Here is a 20098-nt window from a genome sequence, read left to right on the forward strand (position 1 = left end):
TGTATAATTTGTTTAATATGTTATCATATTTTCTATATCTCATATTGCATGCATTACTTTCTATACAATAATTGTGGTGTATGTCAATGTTCATTCAAAGTATAGTAAGACATATTTACAACATTGATGGAAAATGAGAAAGAGATATTTATATTCCAATGGGCTTATAATAATTGTGATAAAATTATTGATGACGCCAATTTAGTTGCATGTTATGAATCATGTAAGAAGAAGGGTTCATGAAGAACTTATGTACGATGCATTTATTTATCTATCCCTACAAATTTATATTTTGAATATTGTAACTATTATTAAACTTTTAGTCTATGTGACTAAATCATTGACATCTCAACCTGAAGTTTGAGCGTATAAGTGTTAATAATGAGAATTACTATTTGTAATAAGAAAGAGAACTATCATGTCAATTATAAATATTCTAAAGAATCAACAAGATACTTATGCGTGAGACTGTTTTATCACGGTCCAGAAGAACCATGATTAATGTATTTAGTTACATGTGTTATATTATTATTCATAAATGATTAAAAAATCAACATTAATAATATCATGCGTTGCCATATTATTATTAAGGAATGTTTAATCAAATAATAATGATCATCAATTTCTATTATTCACGGCCTCTAGAAGAAGGCATAAGTATAATGATTAATACAACTTTAAACAGAGATTTCAAATGAAATGTGGACAAACACATGTATTATTGTTATAGGTTTCGTGATATGAAGACTCACTTGATCGCGTAAAGATTTGAAGATTTGGGAGGATCGAAAATTAAGGAATGATACTATTCTGCGTCATGTGAGAAGACTCTTAACTATATTGGATTCATTACATTAGAAGACCTCAAGTTATGTATTCATCAGGAGGAGAAATTACGCGCTACACTCTTTTTCCCTTAACCATGCGTTTTTATCCCATATTGAGTTTTCCTGGTAACGCTTTTAACGAGGTAGCATTTCGAGTGTTTTACGAAAAATGTTGTACTCTTTTTCCTTCATTAGGATTTTATCCCACAGGATTTTCCTAATACGGTTTTAATGAGGCACAACCTTCGATAATAGACATCCAAGGGGGAGTGTTATGAAATATTTGTGGATATCCATTATCCTCCTTTGTATCATTGTATACATACCTTATCATATGGAATAAAAATATACAGATAAATTCTCTCTCCATCTCTCATATTTCTTCTTATTTTATAACATAAATATTATTATTGATAATTATTATTATTATGATTAATAAATATTAATTATTATTAATAATTATTAAAATTATTTTTAATATTAATAATTATTATAATTATTCAAAATAATAAATTATTATCATCAATACAATATTAGTTATTATTATTGTTATTATTAATTATTATTTAAAAATAGAGCAGAGCAGATTTGATCTGAGTAGAGTAGAGTAGAGCAGAGCAGCTGTAAGCAGCGGCCTAATTAGTGTAAATTAAGTTGACTTGATTGTGCAATAAGTTAATTTAATTATATGGCATCAATAATGTCCACCAAAATCAATAATGTACACCTCATGTTTTGCATTATCTATTATATTAATGATATTATTTTTGCTACTCCGTATAAAAATTAGATTCAGTACCCAAAATACTTGCTATTCTTAGAATTTCGAACTTTGAAAGCAGCCATCTTAAAATGGAAGGCAGGGATCGTTGCTGTAATTGGTTGAAAAATCATGAATCACTTTGTAATGTACTTTTCACACTATTTTTGGGTCAAATTATTTCCTTCACTTTGGCGACTACCAGCTTTGCTGCTTCTTATTTAGCGACTCGTGGTAAGTTACCTTCTTTACTTTTGGTTTGAGGAAAAGGTAGAACGAGCATTTTATTAATGTAAATTAATTTCCGTTATAGAAATTATATGAAACATCGAGATATATTCAATCTTGATTTTTTTTAATTTATTTTTTTATGTTAATTTATGACAGGTGTTGATGTCCCAGTGACACAGTCATTTTTTACTTACTTCGGTTTGGCTTCAATTTATGGAAGTATCATGCTCTTTAGGCGTAAGAAATTGCTGGTATGCTCAGTCTAAATTGTATCGAATCTCGTCTATATCACTGTTAGATCTTAAATACACATGTCTATACGCCACCGAAAAGAGAAAATATCTACTTGACCAATTATGCATGGATAATGATTTTTTATGCTGGAATTTGGATATGCAGGTTCCTTGGTATTATTATGCCCTTTTAGCATTTGTTGATGTTCAAGGGAATTTACTTTGTAAGTTAAGTACATTTCTTTGGAGTGCTACAATCATGTATTAGTATTCCTTAAATTTAGGCAGATAAGCTCTTCAATGCTTCTTATTGGTATTGCAAAAAAAAACTTAGCTCCTTATTTTTCAAGTTTTGGGTTCTTGTTGTGTCGAATATAACTATAAGATACAACTATCCAAGTTCATGGCATGTATTGTTATCTAGGATAAGAGAAGTGATGAAATGGTTACGATTGAATGCCAAACTTTATGATTACACTTGTACACTTTCCAATTCTAACATTTTTCTAAGATGAATTTCTCAAGTTTTACTGTCGACATATCAGCAAAGATTTATTTGTGTTGCACAAGTTGGCACCTTGCTGGTTTGATTGCTCGAATGTGTTGCTGTCTCATTTTGCAATTTTCAGCAATCTCTTTGGTTTTTATGGGCATCATAAGTCTAGGCTTATATTATCAACTGTTAATACTCTATAATTTGTTTCTCAGTGTTTTACTCATATATAACGCATATAATCATATATTGTGTATGTATGTGTACATTGTTAGCAGTTTCATTTTAAACTTTGTAAGATTTTCATCTGTTGTTTTTACTGATATGTTGCTATTTGTATTGTTGATGATTTTTCTGATGATTGAGATCCTTCTATGCAGTTATTAAGGCATTCAAATATACATCTGTCACAAGTGTGACGCTTTTTGACTGTTGGGCGATAGTTTGGGTGATGATTTTGACATGGCTCTTCCTAGGCACAAGATACACTGTATGGCAGTACATTGGAGCTGCAATATGTGTAGTTGGCCTTTGCTTCGCACTCCTCTCTGATGCTACGATTGGTGGTGGAGGTTAGTATTTCCTTATACTTCTGCGGTTTTGCCTAATGCATATGACAACCCTTAAGAGTCATCAACACTTCCTTTAGTTCATTGTAGAAAAACTGCAGTACGTATCTGTCTACCTGATTCAGGAGCCTCTCAGTTGCATTATAACTTCTTATCTCAAATTCCTTTTGCACATTGTAATTTTTTAATATCTGTTATGCACACCAGATATCCTTTCATTAAGCTAAAATAAACATATACAATGTTAAAGAACATTTCTGTACATGTTTAAACTATTCAGCACATCACAAGAAGTACTAATGGAACCTAGCATTCCATTTGCTTATTTTCATCGCTACAAAATCAAAATAATGGTGTACTTGTAAGTAGTATCTACAAGCCAGTCCACTACATGTATTTTTTTGGACACAGCTGATTTAGGGCCTGTTCACTTCAGCTTAATTTTAGTTCAGTTTAGCTCCTAATTTCCTTCTCTCATAAAATATTCATTTCATCTCTATTCAGATCAGTTCAAATCAATTCAGTTCAGTTCAGCCCATTTCAGTAAATGTGAACAGACCCTTAGCTTTACCTTTTCATTGCTTTTTTCAGGTGGATCTAGACCTCTTTTTGGTGATTTTCTTGTAATAGTTGCAACTCTGTTTTATGCATTGAGTAATGTTGGTGAGGTAAGTTGTTTACGATTTTCTTACTGTACTAGTTCAATTGAATTCTTTTTGTTCTGCACTATCTTGCTATTGTATCTACATATTCATCATACTCTAACATCAAGTATCTCGAACTATAAAACAATGAAACAAAATTAATTAAAATGTTTCAGTCTGGTCTTAAGACAATTTGGTCTCAGTCATTTTCCTGCAACTGTTAGCACAATGTTTGCTTGTCTTCTTTTCTCTAACGTACTTAAAAACCCTGTATGCAGGAGTTCTGTGTCAAACAGAAAGACATCGTTGAAGTAATTTCAATGCTTGGTGTCTTTGGAATGCTGGTGAGCATGTGTCAGATGTATCCTTGAATAAAAGCTGCTATATACTCTTTTATTAGTTTTCAAGATTTAAGCATCATGTTGCATAACAAAACTCTCTTTAAATTGTTTCAATACATAACATTTTATCAGTATACTATTTGAAAGGCAAGATTTGGAAGCAATTGAGTGGTCTGCAGATATTGTAAGTATAACTTGGAAGCAATACACATGATTTTCTTGATGTAAATGTTTCATTCTGATCTGATGTAATGACCAAAGGCTACAACAGCTTGATTTACGTTCATTGTATGACCTTTCTAACTTTTAGATGAGATAATAAACTTATCATTAATCAAGAAAATTCAATAAGATTTTTAAAAGTTGATTTTAGCATAAGATACTCGGTCAGTTCTGGCATTCTAGCTCTGAAATGGTAGAATGACTGATTTTAATTTATTTCAGATACTAGTATTTGCTGGATTTGCAGTAGGAACTTGTTTGTTCTACAGCCTTGTTCCTTTAATTTTTAAGGTAGGACGCGTTTAACCTTCCTATATAATCACATATGTATTGTTTCTGTTCAACTCTGATTCTTTCTTAGATCAAGTTAATTACTGCTTTTGCGTGAGGAGAATTGTTCATTCTGTTTTTGATGTGCTTCGCGTGTAGCTAAGTGGAGCTACATTGTTCAATCTATCTATACTTACATCTAATATGTGGTCAGTTGTCATCCGCATACTATTTTATCACGAAGAGGTACTAATTTAACCCTTATTATCCTCTGTATACAAGTTCATGCATGATTAATTCTTAAAATTTACAGCTTTATAATGATGGATTAGACCTGTAATTCATGAATTGGACTGCTGATGTGATAAGCGAACATATTTCTGTCTGTACAGGTTAACTGGCTATATTATGTTTCTTTTGCAATCGTGGTTGTGGGACTTGTAATCTATTGCAAAACGTACACACTGATCTCTCTCTTGAATCTTTTTTTCCGTTGTCTAAATTTTATAATGCAATTGCAGTCCATGTTTATTTCCCATCTATGATCTTAAAAACTGTCTTCATTATTCTGTAGAGTATGGTTGCTAACTTTTTGCTATTTTTCGTAGGGAGAACAAACCCGAACCAATAGACACTCATGTGGATGGGCATTTGAGTATACAATATGAAGTTCTTGGTGAAGAAAGCTTACAGTCAAGAGACGGTTCAATTAGAGCATGAGAGGTGGAAAATGAATCTAAAGGACCTTAATCATGTTGTAGTTATATAGTAAACCCTACTGAAAAGAGGATGAAGAAGCTGGGAAATTGCATATAGCTTCTTGTCCATGTTCATTACATATGTTGTGAGTCTGTGACTATAAACTTATTTTCTTTCTAAAAAAATAAGAAGAAAGATATATATTCATGATTTTTTTACTATAAATAATAATTATATACATTAAAATAATTACTTGTATAGGAATTTATAGAAACATATGGTTAGATGTCTATGTTGGCAAGTACCTTATTATAGAGAGCGAGGGACAGCTCAAGTAGTTAAAGCTTACCTCTCGATTCCAAAAGATCGAAAATATTATGGAAATATTCTATATCATTTTATTTCAAAAGGTTTTTTTTTTAAAAAAATATACTAAGGACAGACTAAAAGATGACATGTGTCATTGCTGGTGTGTCTTTTAGTATATATATAGGTTAAGTCCCGTGCCATGCACGGTAATTTATAATACTTAATACTTATCATTAGTCTAACACTATTATTTAATTATAAAAAATTATACCTAATTGCAAAATAGGATGAAAGTTCTGTAATTATAATTTTTTTAAAAAATTTTATCACACTAAAGAAAACAGAGAGAATAATATATGCACGACTAATAAAAATAACTATGAATTACATTACAAAGTTATAGATAGCAAACTATTATTGCATATTATTGTATAAAAAAAATAATATCTTTGTTTGAATGTGTACAAATAGAATATACTTATCAAATAGAAAATGAAATATTATTGCATATATTTGTATTAAAAACTTTTCTAAGAAGCTTTGGCCAAAAAAATAAAAAAAAATAAAACTTTTGGAGGGAAAAATTTTAACCAGGAGATGACATGTGTCATTCCTGGTTTCGCCTTTAGTATAAAGTTATAGATAGACAATATAGTTATGATGAAACACACACACTAGAAAATTATAGAATCTTATCTGTATCTATATTATACTAATATATTAAAAACCGTTCCTTAACAAGTTTAGATGCTATGTATCACTTTTCATCTCATAATCTCAAGATTATAAATATTAAAACCTTAACCATTAAGGGTTTGTTCTCATTGACTGAACTGAACTGAACTGAACTGAGCTAAATTGAGCTGAACTGAACTGAACTAAACTGAATTTAGCTGAACTGATCTGAACTAAACTGAATTGAGCTGAACTGATCTGAACTGAACTGAATATTTTATAAGAGTAGGAAATTAGGTGATGAGCTGAACTGAATTTCAACGTAAGATAATAGACCCTAAGTCACGAAAATTTGGATGTTATCTTAAAAAGAAATTTTTAATAAATAAAGATACTATACGTTCGTTGACTCGAGGCATTGTTTGTGCTTAGAACTAGTTTTCGAATATTTAAATAGAATATTAATTATTTAAATGGGAAAAGTTGAATTGATGAAAAGTTGACATGGAAACTATGATGTTAGCAACTTTTGTTTTAATTAGTACGACATAAGCTTTTTTTGTTATTACAAGGAATAATATTTGGAAACCCTTGTGAAGAATTAAAGTAGAGTTATTACAAGGAATAATATCTATTTATCACTTATCGGTAACTAAATGACTCACATTTGCTATCCAATCTAATGCATTGTTCATTTCTCGACTGATATAGTGATTGGTGAATGCTCCAACTATGAAACTGAAAAAAGTGCTCTAACATTGAAGCTGTAACATTGAATATGATGTGCTTGATCTCTTGTGAAATGGACCAAATACATTGTACATAGTAGTTGATAATTAAAAGGTTGTTGCCCTTAATTTGAATATTGCAAATATAATACCTTGTTGGAGGTTTTAGTACAGAGTAATAGTTATAGATTCTATGTGCCTTTCATGCAATACAAACATTATATGAAATAACCGTGAAAGGTTGTCCAATTCTCAAAACTAGTCCTACATATAACTTCATCTCTAAACACACTTGAAAATTTTTATATGCATGTAAGTATAAGGTGTATTCAAGAGCTTTTTTTTTGCTCATTTAATATTTTATATTACAATAATTTATTCAAATTGAGTCGATTTTAATATGATCGAAATCCGAGATGACCCGATCCAGATCTGACCCAAATATGTTAATACCCGAGTGATAATTCTCTCAGTATGGCCCATGAATAAAGCAAATCCATATTCGAACATCAGTCACTATTCGAACATCAGTCACTTTTATCAGTCTAAACAAACATAACCCCCTTTCAACTGTAATCGAGCCCGTAATCTGCATCCTCAAATACTCCGACAAAACTCAGTGATCATGAACCTTACTACGAGTGGTGGACACACCAAAAGGAAGAGAGAGAAAATGGGCATTTCAAGAAGACCCTTTCTTCTTGGATTAGCCATTGTTATGGGTTTGGGTTTTGTTGTTTACTTCAGGTTATGGATTCTTGATTACCGCATTTCTGCTGATGATACTGAATTGCTAAGGTATTCACTTTCAAACCTCTTCAATTTTATTATTATTTTCAATTTACTGGTTCATATACTGCTATTTCTGATTGGATTATGAGATTATGTTGTTGAGTTTTTGAACCCTTGTTGTGATCAAGTATTTGTCTAATTTTGGACGAGATTAATTACTGAAAATGAAAATGTGGCATGTGATTGATGTGGATTTGGTGCATCCGGAATTTGGTAGTGTAATGCGACAATTATTTAATCGGAGGGATGCAAGTGATTGATGTGAATCAGGAGTTTTCGGAATTAATAGTCACATCGATAGTGTAATTTGAACGAGTAATGTGACTAGTAAAAAGGATGAGGGATCCATGCAATTGATGTAAATTAGCAATGTCCGGAATTAATAGTCATATTGATAGTGTAATTTGAGCTAGTAATGTAATTTGGATGGGGGATGGAGGGGGGAAGCTAATCGAGCCAATTAAGTGGCATTTGATAATGATAAAAAATTTAGTCTCATGTTTTAAATACCTAATGAAGATGAGGCAGTAGAGTGCAAAACTACATGCCTCAAATGATCAATTTTTATGTCATATATGTCAACTTACTACTTTGACCTTACAAGCATTTGTGGTTAGTTATTTTTTGTTAATTTAGGCTAAAAGTTCTTATAGGTTTTGACATTTAGTTTGAATAATTAGGTTTCAATTGTACGGTATATAATTACATGAGATGCCCCAGTTAACTTCTGTGATCATGTGATGAACAAGTTTCGTTTATCACAGAGCAAAACTGCTACTTGAAGTTACCACAAAACTTACACTTTTGCCCCTGTAAACTTGGATTTTCGGTAGCTTCGGAGGAGAAATTTGTAGGAGCCAAATTGTGAAAACTGAATGAATTATTCCGGTGTTTTGAGTGTAACACTTAAATGATTTGGAAAGGACCATGAAAGGCTCTCATTCGCTTTCTGTCTCCTGCAGCATTTTTGCGGTCCATTATGGATAGATTATGATTTGTTTCTCTCGAAATTTTTTGAATTTTTCTGGTTTTTAAAAAATAATAATTATGTTGGTAATCTACTTTTGACTTGGTAATGAGAATATTGCTGGAAATTGGTGTAGTCAAGTGTATTGGTAATATGCTCAGCTGCCAAATCATTGAATTTTGTACTGGAAGCTACACGAGTTAAATTGTTAGTCATACCAATGGGCAGGAGACAATTTGATCTCGCCCATAGGGAAGCAGTGGACGAGTCAGCGGAGTGGAGGTCAAGGTTCGATGAAGAAATGGAGAGAGTCGCTGAATGTATGAAGGAGCTTAACGAGGTATGCTGTTTTCCTTTCTCCTTATCTTATGATGTTACTGAGTTGTTACTTTTTATGTTGGATTTAATAGTTTATGCATTGTTAATTTGGTGCTCAACTAACAGTCTAACACCCATCAACATATCAAGAATTTGTGATTCTCAGCGTTTGGTTCTGGTAATTATTCTATGTATAACATATTATTTGCATTTGTTTTTGGTAATTTAATTTCACCAACCAAAATTTGAGTTAAGTACACTAAGGCTGAACTCTCCTATGAAGGGTTGCCTTGGCATTGGAGGAAACCTGAGTACAAGTACCTAAATACAGACTTATCTACTTCTAAGAAACCTTTTTATTTACTTATTAGTGCTAACTCTATGGAACGTGCTTATTTTAATTACATGAATGCAACAAGCGATAGATTGTTGAAAGTTTTTAGAGCACTTAGCATTCCTGACCAGCCAAATTAAACAAACTGTATGGGCTACAGGGCTAGACAATAGACACAGTATTAGCATCTCTGGAACCATTTAGCTGACAATTATACTTCCAAACACCATGTATTTAACAGAGGAGTGATGTATTACAATCCAATTAGGAACTTTATGCCACACTTCTTGACTAAATGCACAACTACAAAAAAGTTCTATGGTTTTCAAGTCTGTACGAATGTCCACAAAGAATGCAAAGTTGATCTCATAAAAAACCAAATCGAACAATCCTAACTTTAATGAAAAACACTCTAGAAGAAAATAACACTCTAGAAGTCTCATTACCACAAAATACTTAATGAAAAACTTGCCTTCAATGACAAGCTACTGTTACTTTGATGGTCATGAGTTATTGAGTGAGAAGATTTTATATGAATAGAAACAATTACATAATCAAGCACAAGTCTTCTGACTTATATCCAATTTTGGATCAACTAATCTGGGAAATCAAATTTATTACTCTACCAATTTAGGATGAATAAGAATCTCTCTTACTCATAAGCATGAATCTCACATGTTCACACAAGTTTTAATGAAATCTGAAAATCTCAATATACTCAACCTTTGTTACAACCTCAGGCCCTTTGTATAGGCTTATCAGTCCAACATTAATTAAAAATCCTAATTACATTAATAGACAATCTTCTTTGTCACGTGTAATATCTTATACATAAACTATCCTAAAAAACTATACTACTTTCCTAAGGACTTGAAATAAAATTGTAAGTCCCTTACAATTTGGTTCACACTTATTTAATGGTAATAAAATATTAACTAAAGTCTTAAACCCATCAAATTCCCATAATCCATATTACTTAGCTATTTACGATATAATTGTTTGATATTTTGGGTCATGTCATGTCTGAGTACATATTTTTAGATCAAAAATTAGAACTATTCAAAAGTGTGAAGCAAGTTCTAAGTTTTCAAATGCAGAATTGTCCAAACTATTTGAATCTAACCTAGTTTGCATGCCCATAATATCGATGTGATCCTGTGTGATGTTTGGAAAGATAGAGTGGAAGAATTAATGTATCCCATGATAACTTTAATCAACAATATGTTGTATCTTGCCATGGTCCTCTCTAACTGAAAATATTGTGTGACCTTTAGACGGGTCTCTGCATTAGAAAAAGCAGTCCTTTGTAAAGTAGCTGTTGAAAAAGGAAGTTTTTGATGTTTTCGTCTTAGCTTTAATTTTATCATTCTCATTTGGGTTGTATCCGAACAAATTAAAAATCCTTGCAAATTCTGCTGCTTGAATGAACTTTCTTATGTGATGTATAGAATAATCCTGTTCTAGTTAATTTCTGTTTTTCACCAGTGAACAGGTGTTATTTAGTGGCTCTTTATATCCTAACAAGGACTTATTGGAAATTTGGAATGATGCAATGAAGTTTTGAAATAATAGAAGACAAATATCTTAAATTTATCTTACCTTTTGTTCTTCCCAACTAGAAAACTCATAGGTGGGGCAATTTCTTTAGGATCAGCCTTATTTTGTTAATACCTTTTATTCCAATTGTTCTATGAAGATTGAAGAGTAGACCACCTAGAAGATAAATTCCTTAAATCTAAGTTTGTGTTGTATCCTTATTTGGGAATTAGCCTTGCCAGTTTTATATATACTCATGTAGGATCCTTGTAACACTTTTTTTTTTTAATAAATAATCACCATAATTTTTATGGTCAACATTGATTGATTGATTGACCATCAACTGTGTAGGTGATTAATGATTATGCATCATTTTTTTGCAGTTGAAGGAGTCCCGTGGTAAGATAGCAAAGGACATGCCTAGTGTTGATGAAAGAGTTGAAAGGCTACAAAAGGTAAACTTGTGTGATTTGATGTTAGTTTTACCTGTGAAGTTCTAGCTCTCTTTCCTAGAAGTTCAGTGCAATGGAGTTTGTTATTATGGTAACCCTTGATGGTTTGCAGCGTCATAATTCTTCATTTTTTGTGATCAGGAGAACACAGACTTGCGTGAGATGTTAGTGTCTTTGAAGCAGGAGCTTGAAACTGTGAAGTTGAAGTGCAGGTCGTAGTAGAATAAGTGCATACAAGAGTAGTGTTGAGAAAACTATCTTAACATTAGGATCATATGAATTTTCACCATTGAATATGCACATGCTAGAGTAGCTCACAGATTTTTTTCGTGTGAAACAGTGGTTTCCTGTTAGTAACTTTACTAACAATGATTTTGATAGAAGACAAAATTGAATTATGTGAAAGTTAACTGCTAGTTTGCTGTCATGGAGGTGGATATCAGTTGTTATGTAAACTTTTCTTCCTCTCTGGCGAAAATTGGCCAGATCATTAGCGTTATTCCCTGTATTTATTCAAAGATGAACACTTGGGAGCAGGTTTTATGTAGTGCAATGTAAATTTCTGCGAGCTCTCCCATTGTACTATATGGCTGGTGATCTCCCCAAAGTTTGTATTTGTAATCCATGGAATTATACGTAGACTTTACTGGTCCCAATTTTGTTTTGCACTGAGATTTGCTCCTCGTTGAGCAGTGTGGAAGATGGACTTGTTTTCTTTTCATTGTGTCGTCCACTCTATCGAATTTGCTCCAAGTGCGCTCAATGGTCCTCTGTATTACCCGCAATGGTACATGATTTTGCTTGAGAGGTTTGAATGTTTTCAGCAGATGCCAAGTGTTCTTTCCAAGTGAGATACTTCAGCACTGCTCTAATGAGGAGGTAATTTCAGGTTCAATTTCAAGGATGTGGATTCAGAATAGGGACTAAATTTAATTCATTTACAATTGTTTTTTTTTTTTACTTTGAAAATTAATTTATTAACCTTTTCTAGTCTAGGTCACTATGTAAAGAAATGCATTGTGGATATCCATTTGATGTAATTTCCATTTTTAAGCCACTGCGATTGCTAACATGTAAACATCTTAGCTATTGGGTCAAAAATATAATTGAAATCAACTCCTTCAATTTGTAGATTCTTTTATTTATTTATTATTATTTTTTTTAATTAATTGTTGAAGCGCTTGTAGATTTATACACAACTAAACGCCTTTTAAAATGTTTAGTAGTACCATCTGATCCTACAATTATTTATTTTATTTTATTTTTAATAAAAAACTATTATTCATTTATTATTACTCAAAAGTCATGCAAAATCTTTAAAAAAAAAAAAAAAAAAAAAAAAACTTTAGGTAAGGTCAATCGGGCCCTAGCCGAAGGTTCCTATCACGGAAAACCTAGCTGGCACAGCCCTAGATGGGTAGGGAGTGAGATTTGCCGCTAGTGAGGACTGAACCTCGCACCTCGAGGATGCAAGGTGACCTCTTGTGGCACTGCATCAAGAGGTCTCCCTAAAAAAAAAAAGAAAAAAAAATCTAATTAACAAAAACATACAAGTACTAAATTGAAAACATAAACCTGATCTGATGTTACATAATTGGAGAATACTCAACTTAAGCAAGGAGGTGGTGACAGGAGCTTTGACATGGAACCCTTTGTATGCCAATGTGACTTGACGATTTGAAAAGTTTCTTGAATGTCGGTATTTATGAAATTACATCATTGAAACAAAAGTAAAAATATAATTATACATTTACTGTGTTTGTAAATTGCAATTGGAAATATTATAGTAAGTTGAATAATCTGATAATAAGGCAATACTAGTTCAAGTCCTTTAACATCATGAATATATTGAATGTCCCTTAACAATGTAGCCTTTAATAATAATATTTGGGGAAAGAAGCAAATATTTGAAGAGGCAAGAAACTGATTATAATAATGTTTGAATAGGCAATTGTAGGCAGAAATCAATCTGCCCTCGGAACCCTGAATATGGGTTAACAAAGAGAGTTACAATATTAACAAGACACTCTAGGTTGTAGGTTTAAATAGCAGTTCTAAACATCCCATGTTCATCAAGATTGCATCAATTGGTTCTTTATATACATTAAAACTTCTTCGACGTTAACTGTCCATGCCACTGAAATAGGTGAGTTTCCTGTCCATGGATTTTCTGAATTCCACCTGCATCACAAAATCAGAAGTCATTCATATTCATCAGCTAAGACACAAAAAAGATTCAGGGAGAGGTTGAAGTATAAGACAGCGTTTGGACTAACTTTTTAAGTCCTTGATCCATTAGTGTATGCCCTGTGCAGATGCCCTGTGTCTCAACTCTTACAACCCCTTTTTTGTATGTAAAAAGATCAGGTCTCACGACAGCTACAAAGCTAACAGGATCATGAAGGAATATACCTGCAGGCATATGTTAGTGATATGGTCCGTATTAAAAGAAATCTGAAAATATTATTTTCAAAATGTCCACAAAAATAGCTTCATTTCCTAAAAAATTTTACGGGTCATGACTGAGAATAATCTTATGCCCTTCCTTATGAATAAGCAACGAATAGAAATGGACAACTATCATAATAGGTATATATATATCAAGACATAATTACTTATGAGATATTGAAACAATGTGAAAACACTGAAAAGTCTGATAAATCATTTTGACAGGATTTTATAAATGTTTCCAAACACTTCTGTCAAATAAATATGAAAAAAGAGCAAAGAAATACCATATACACCGTCTGATTTCACATGCCAATCTCGGTAAAATTTGCACATATCAGTGACTAGTCGAGTATGTCTTCCTTTTGATTCCCTTAGCCCATGAAGATCAATGTCTGATATCATAAAAAGAGTTCAATAACAATAAACATATCAACAACTGATAGATCCTAGAGGTAGATAATTATTATAAGGTGGCATGCATTGGTGGGAACTTCACCTGTTAATTTGACTTGAGTTGTGATGTTAATCCCAACAACTGTTATATTTGCCCCTGAAGTAAAAACTACATCAGCTGCCTCAGGGTCCCCATAAATCTGAATCAAGGACAGGCAAAAACCAACATAGGTTACATTGAATCATAGAGATTTGGTAACGATTCACAAATGAAAAGTATCTTGCATTATAATATGATATTCAACAAACTGTAAAAGGGAAAAAGGAGTAAGGAATTTACATTTGCTTCAGCAGCAGGATTAACATTTCCAAGAGCAAAAAAAGCGCCCCCCAGAATCACAATTCGTTTTACTTTGCTAGCAAAGGAGGAATCTCTTTTGATTGCCTGCAATCAATAAAAGTGTCATGAAAATAGCTGTACAGCCTGTACTTAGTGAACCTTAAAACAACCTCAGAAAAAGCAGGCTCACCAGAGCTACATTTGTTAATGGCCCTAAAGCAAGTACAGATACTTCACCCGGGTGTTCAGAAACCTTCTCCACCAAAAATTGTGCAGCACTTTTCTCAATCTTTTTTGCCTTGGGAGGTAATAAATTTATATTGCCCAATCCATCAGCACCATGAATGAAATCAGCAACACGTGGCATGCCACCCTGTTCAAAAGACAACAACTTAAGATAGGTACAGATACAATTGACATACATGAGCGCCATAACCCCAAAAATCCAGAGATATAATTTCAGTATTGACACAATTGCTTAATTGATCTCATATAGAATCTTGAATTCCTCACTAAATCCCTATACTACATCATTAGATGTAGCAGTGTAGCACAACCTAATCCAAGAACTATTTCATGGGAAGAAAACTCCATGAATTCCTGAATTGATGTGCTAAAGGAAAGGCTGCAACATAAGTCATTTTAGCAACTCATTATATTATTTTACAAACTAGAGTGTACCCGTGCAAAATGCACGGGATATATAAGAAAAAATATATTTAAAACGTGGAAAGTTGATTTTGATGTTGTAATTTAGACTTGAGCTGTAATGGTCGGTTTTGGACTGGTCGGTTCTGTTGAACCCTATTTAGCTCTGTTGTACTGAGTAATAATAATAATCGTATTAATAATGTGCTGACACCTGATGTGCTATGCTGAAATATGATATTCTAAGCAAAGCTTAGAAGCTTAAAAAACAGGGTCTTACTCTTTTATTTCGGTGGCCACAAAATGCTATTATGGGGTTTACTTTTTCAAAGTTATAGAGGTTACCCGTTTGTGTTATAGGGGTTACTTGTGTTACTCAGTTAGTGTCATATGGGTTAGCGTCTTGCTGTAGGAGGTACATACTTTCTATTGTACTGAGTATTAATAATAATCGTATTAATAATGTGCTGACACCTGATGTGCTATGCTGAAATATGATATTCTAAGCAAAGCTTAGAAGCTCAAAAAACAGGGTCTTACTCTTTAATTTCGGTGGCCACACAATACTATTATGGGGATTACTTTTTCAAAGTTATAGAGGTTACACATTCTGTGTTATAGGGGTTACTCGTGTTACTCAGTTAGTGTCATATGGGTTAGTGTCTTGCTGTAGGAGTTACATAATTTGTTCTATTGCAAGTAGTTTTTCGCTGAGGCCAATTGCACAAAACGTGTTGTACATTTTCTTTTTGGTTTTGATGATTAAAGAAATGGAAAATGTTTGGAGGGTAGTCCCTAAAAAAATGCATATAATTGAAGGGTTGGGGATTTAGAGTACTGTAATTGAAGGGTCAGGGATTTAGAGTACATTTTATTTTTTTGATATGTTATACTTCCTCTGTTTTTCTTTTATTGCACCATAAGGATTTTTACACTATTCACTTAATTTCTTTGACCATCATTTGTGATTTATTCATTAGGAAAAACATAATAGTGTGGGATCTAGTTAGATTCGTCTCGAAATTTACTTTTCAAATATCAAATTTTTATAATTTTTACAAAAGTAAAATTGAAGATATTAATAGCTAAAGTAATGCATTGGGAAGTGTGAAATCCCTCATGGTGCAATAAAAAAAAGAACGGAGGAAGTACAACGTACCAAAAATAAATAAATAAATAAATAAAAAGAACGGAGTAGTTATTGGTTTTTTTTTAATAAAAAAATGATAAAAAAAAATAAAATAAAGTAGTGGGATTGGTAGTTATTTTTTCCTTTATTAAAAAAAAATAAAAAATAAAAATAAAAAATCTCAAATGCTTGAGGATTGGGGATTTGGAGGGCTCTCGTTAAATGACTCTACAATTATAATATAGATTACTACTGCAATGGAACAAAGAGGGGGCACAGAAGCAGGTTGCATTTGAGTGAGGTTAGATGAAGATAAGTATAGCAAAAGAACCAAACAATCAAAATCACAGCAAGCACCTTAGTATAGATCATATCAAGGCTCAGTTAGAATTGTCCATCCAAAAAACCATTAATCAGATCACACTGTTCACTTAGTAGAGACTAGTGCAGTACATGCATGAGTGCAATAGTGAAATAACACCCCAAGTTATTATGATGCCATAAAGTTTGTGCTCAAACATTGTTGTTTTTGTTTATGTTAAAGGTTTTTAAGATGTTGAACATAGAAATTTTTAGAGGTCATGTAAAACTAATCCCTCTAAGAGCAAGAAGGAATTCAGGTATATGTGGTTTATCTGACTACTGACTCAGTTGTCTCAGACACCCCCCCTCTTTTAAAGAAGAAGTTTCCTTCCTGTAGAAGTATCAGTAGACAACTTGTGTTTGAAACATCTGAGAAACAAAATGAAGTGTAGAAATAAAATTTGCCACAGGCTTATGAATAGATAAAAGTATATGTATATATTTTGCTCAAAAGAAGCAAAGTCGACACAATAACTGATTATCAGTTTACATAACATAAGATACAAGAATTTTAGAAGGGATAAACAGCGTTGCAAAAATCTGGCCAGGTTAAAGAAAGTTCATTCTACCAGGAGAGAATACGGGGGGGTGGGGGTTGCAACTTCTGAAAATGGATAAATGAAGCTTCACTAGTCAAACAACTAGTTCAGAATAAATACCTTCAGTGGCCCAGGACTGCCCTCTGCAACTGGAACATCAGGACGACCTGCGATCTCACACTATCCTTTTGCAAATTAAAAACAGTGAGTGCCAATGAATCAAGAAGATATCTTTGCTATGAAAAGTAATTAAAATATGACTAGGTGAAAAGACCCACATACCAAGAGCAAAGCATTTCGAGTGGCATCCTCTGTCATCACATTTCCAAATATTGTAGTCAACCCAATGACATCCACCTCTTGAGTTTGAAAGGCCATTAAGATGGCCATGGTATCATCTATTAGAAAAACCAATTTCATGTAAATATACTATGTAATACATATGAGAGAATAAATACAAGTGTACAAGCACACATCCAAACATATAGTTTGAAAGAGGAAGGAAAGGCTGAGAATGCACAATTGATATTCTTTAAGAGATAACAAGTCCCAAATAAGCACCTTTTAAAGCTAGTTCAAGTTTTCAAGAAAGAAAAGGTATACAAACCTGTAACAAAACATGCAAGTACAAGTTTCAGTTCAAATTATTTTGGTCATACACTAACATTATAAAAACAGCATCAAACACTACACATAGCCATATAAGAAAATATTGGTGGACTGATCCACCACAAAGTGCAAGAAAAATATGTGATTTCCAGAATCTAATGCTTGTTCTTCCATGAGAATTGTGAGACCATTGTTGATAACTCATAAAGCTTATTAAGTAACTAGGGAATTCAGGTGACAAATAAACCTTACACGAGAAGCATGTCTAAGAAATACAAGTAGCACAGATAACCACCTAGACATTAAAACTTACAATTAATTAGTAAGGTCAGAACCACAATAATATAATTTAGTCCTGTGACTTTAGAACCCTGCTTAAAACACTATTGTAATCACATCTTCCCAATGGTGAGTATCCACATACATAATTCTCATGAATTAGAAGTCGATTACATACACATACACAATCGCCAGAACACTATACAAGTAATATGAACACAATAATCTGAAGGCATCAGCTGATATACTACTGTAGATGAAACAAGTCACTCATGAGCAAGTTTCACCTTTGCATAATAATGGGCACGTAATTTTAATAAAAAATTAGCAACCATCCTCTGCTACTTTACTAACAAATTACAACATTATCCAATATTCAACGAAATCTTGTATACCAAACGAGAGTATTGCGCGCAACAGGTTTAGTCACCTCAAATCACATACCGTGTAAAAAATCAACTTTCACAAAGAGATAACAATTACTTCGTATGTAATTTGAGACAACACGAATACACACGTTGCATACAAGACCAACTATTACTATCATGTGACATGTGTAATTTGTAGTTAACTTGATCACTTCTAACTCACGTTAAACATAAATTGGAATTGGAATTTAAAAGGTTCAAAACTACTGATCAAACAAATTACCAATAAGCTTTGAGTTCATCATCTGAACAATTAACAAACAAAAGGCAAAATTATAATCACTACTTAACCATAATCCAAAAGTATTACTTAAATAAAAATAATTTAAAAAAAAAATCAAAATAATCCAAAAGTATCACTTAAATAAAAAAATCAAACCCAAGAACAATTTCAGTAATAAAAAATACCCATCATTCTGATTCTTAATATAACCCATAAATCGATATAAATTTCTTGAATTTCGAAGTCAAAATTAAAGAAAAATTAGGAGAGAGAAAATCACCAATTCCAGGATCAGTATCAATGATGAGCTTTTCACACTTAGGAGAAGAAAAATCATCATAAAAATTTATCCCATTCGAAATGCTTCCTCCAAAGACAGAATCAACAGACTCCTCAATCGTCCCCATCAAATCAAAAGGTTCAAATTAATTTTTAAGGAATTTTATTTTAATGAAGAAAAAGTGACAGTAAAAAGTTGGAAGATTGAAAAAGGGAAGAAAAAATAAAATTCCAAAGTAGAAAAATTGGATCTTCTTTATCCCTTTAAAAAAAAAATCAAATCAAAACAAAGTGACACCACAATCTTATACTTTCCTGTATGATTGAGGATTTTGTATTTTTATAAGATAACAAAATAAAATTATACAAAAAATTTTGTTCTTTTATCTTGAGTTTTTATTGAGGTTTTTTGTAAATTTCTTGAAATTTTTGGTTCTTCTATCTTTGTGTTCTTGTTTTTTTTTTTTGAGGGATTTTGTATATTTATATGAAAACAAAAAAAAAAAAAAATACATGTTGCTTGGAGGATCAACCAATGGGATTTATACAACTGTGGCAAATGAGTCATTGACAGGTAATCTCATGTGTCAAAAAAATAATTATGGGTTATAGTTTACCTAATGTCTCACAATTATTAAAAAAATATAAAGGTAAAATGAAGAGAGAGAAAGGAGGAGAGAGATAGGAAGAGTGAAAAAGTAATGTGGGCTCCACTAATATTTTTCAGATATATGATCACGTGTAAAAACGGACAAAAATTTGTAGGGACCACAACTATTGAGTCTATATTTTGTTCCACTTAAAACTTCAATTGAATTTTTTTTAGTACCACTGAGACTATATTTTATACCGTTGAGAGTCTATTTTGTTCCACTTAAGCTCCAATGGTACTATTTAACAGTTCAATGAGACATCTCTAAAATGACGTCTAAAATACCTACATTGCCCTTGCGAGACATATCTTTATTGTCTCACAACCCTCCGTTTGGAAGCCCTCTTTTATTCTATTCTAGCTAA

The 20098-nt window shown here is 32.3% G+C and overlaps 3 protein-coding genes across 6 annotated transcripts; 2 read left to right on the forward strand and 1 right to left on the reverse strand.

Annotated features, from left to right (window-relative positions):
• Window positions 1–1599: 1599 nt before the first annotated feature.
• Window positions 1600–5534, forward strand: LOC110695761 (solute carrier family 35 member F2-like). Of its 3 annotated transcripts, XM_021872991.1 has the most exons (11): window positions 1602–1821; window positions 1975–2069; window positions 2218–2275; window positions 2925–3116; window positions 3705–3781; window positions 4036–4118; window positions 4231–4282; window positions 4543–4611; window positions 4750–4836; window positions 4983–5047; window positions 5199–5533. In XM_021872991.1, the coding sequence occupies exons 1-11, from the start codon at window positions 1680–1682 to the stop codon at window positions 5308–5310; spliced, it is 1032 nt and encodes a 343-aa protein (XP_021728683.1). In that variant the 5' UTR covers window positions 1602–1679; the 3' UTR covers window positions 5311–5533. The 3 variants fall into 3 exon arrangements, with proteins under 3 accessions (XP_021728684.1, XP_021728685.1, XP_021728683.1); XM_021872992.1 differs by lacking the exon at window positions 4750–4836 and having other exon boundaries at window positions 1600–1821; window positions 5199–5534; XM_021872993.1 differs by lacking the exons at window positions 4543–4611; window positions 4750–4836 and having other exon boundaries at window positions 1600–1821; window positions 5199–5534.
• A 1935-nt stretch (window positions 5535–7469) lies between these two features.
• LOC110695763 lies at window positions 7470–11968 on the forward strand. The gene is made up of 4 exons (XM_021872997.1): window positions 7470–7799; window positions 8989–9100; window positions 11332–11403; window positions 11542–11968. The coding sequence occupies exons 1-4, from the start codon at window positions 7627–7629 to the stop codon at window positions 11617–11619; spliced, it is 435 nt and encodes a 144-aa protein (XP_021728689.1). The 5' UTR covers window positions 7470–7626; the 3' UTR covers window positions 11620–11968.
• Window positions 11969–13286: 1318 nt separating this feature from the next.
• On the reverse strand, window positions 13287–19514 carry LOC110695762 (uridine nucleosidase 1-like). 2 transcript variants are annotated; one of them, XM_021872995.1, is made up of 9 exons: window positions 19083–19514; window positions 17546–17661; window positions 17384–17443; window positions 14775–14957; window positions 14585–14689; window positions 14348–14444; window positions 14136–14243; window positions 13677–13812; window positions 13287–13581 (listed from the first exon to the last, which is right to left on the reverse strand). In XM_021872995.1, the coding sequence occupies exons 1-9, from the start codon at window positions 19207–19209 to the stop codon at window positions 13473–13475; spliced, it is 1041 nt and encodes a 346-aa protein (XP_021728687.1). In that variant the 5' UTR covers window positions 19210–19514; the 3' UTR covers window positions 13287–13472. The 2 variants fall into 2 exon arrangements, with proteins under 2 accessions (XP_021728687.1, XP_021728688.1); XM_021872996.1 differs by lacking the exon at window positions 19083–19514 and adding an exon at window positions 17825–17848.
• Window positions 19515–20098: the final 584 nt, after the last annotated feature.

This window comes from Chenopodium quinoa, unplaced genomic scaffold, assembly GCF_001683475.1.
Source record: "Chenopodium quinoa cultivar QQ74 unplaced genomic scaffold, ASM168347v1, whole genome shotgun sequence".
Lineage (NCBI taxonomy): Eukaryota > Viridiplantae > Streptophyta > Magnoliopsida > Caryophyllales > Amaranthaceae > Chenopodium > Chenopodium quinoa.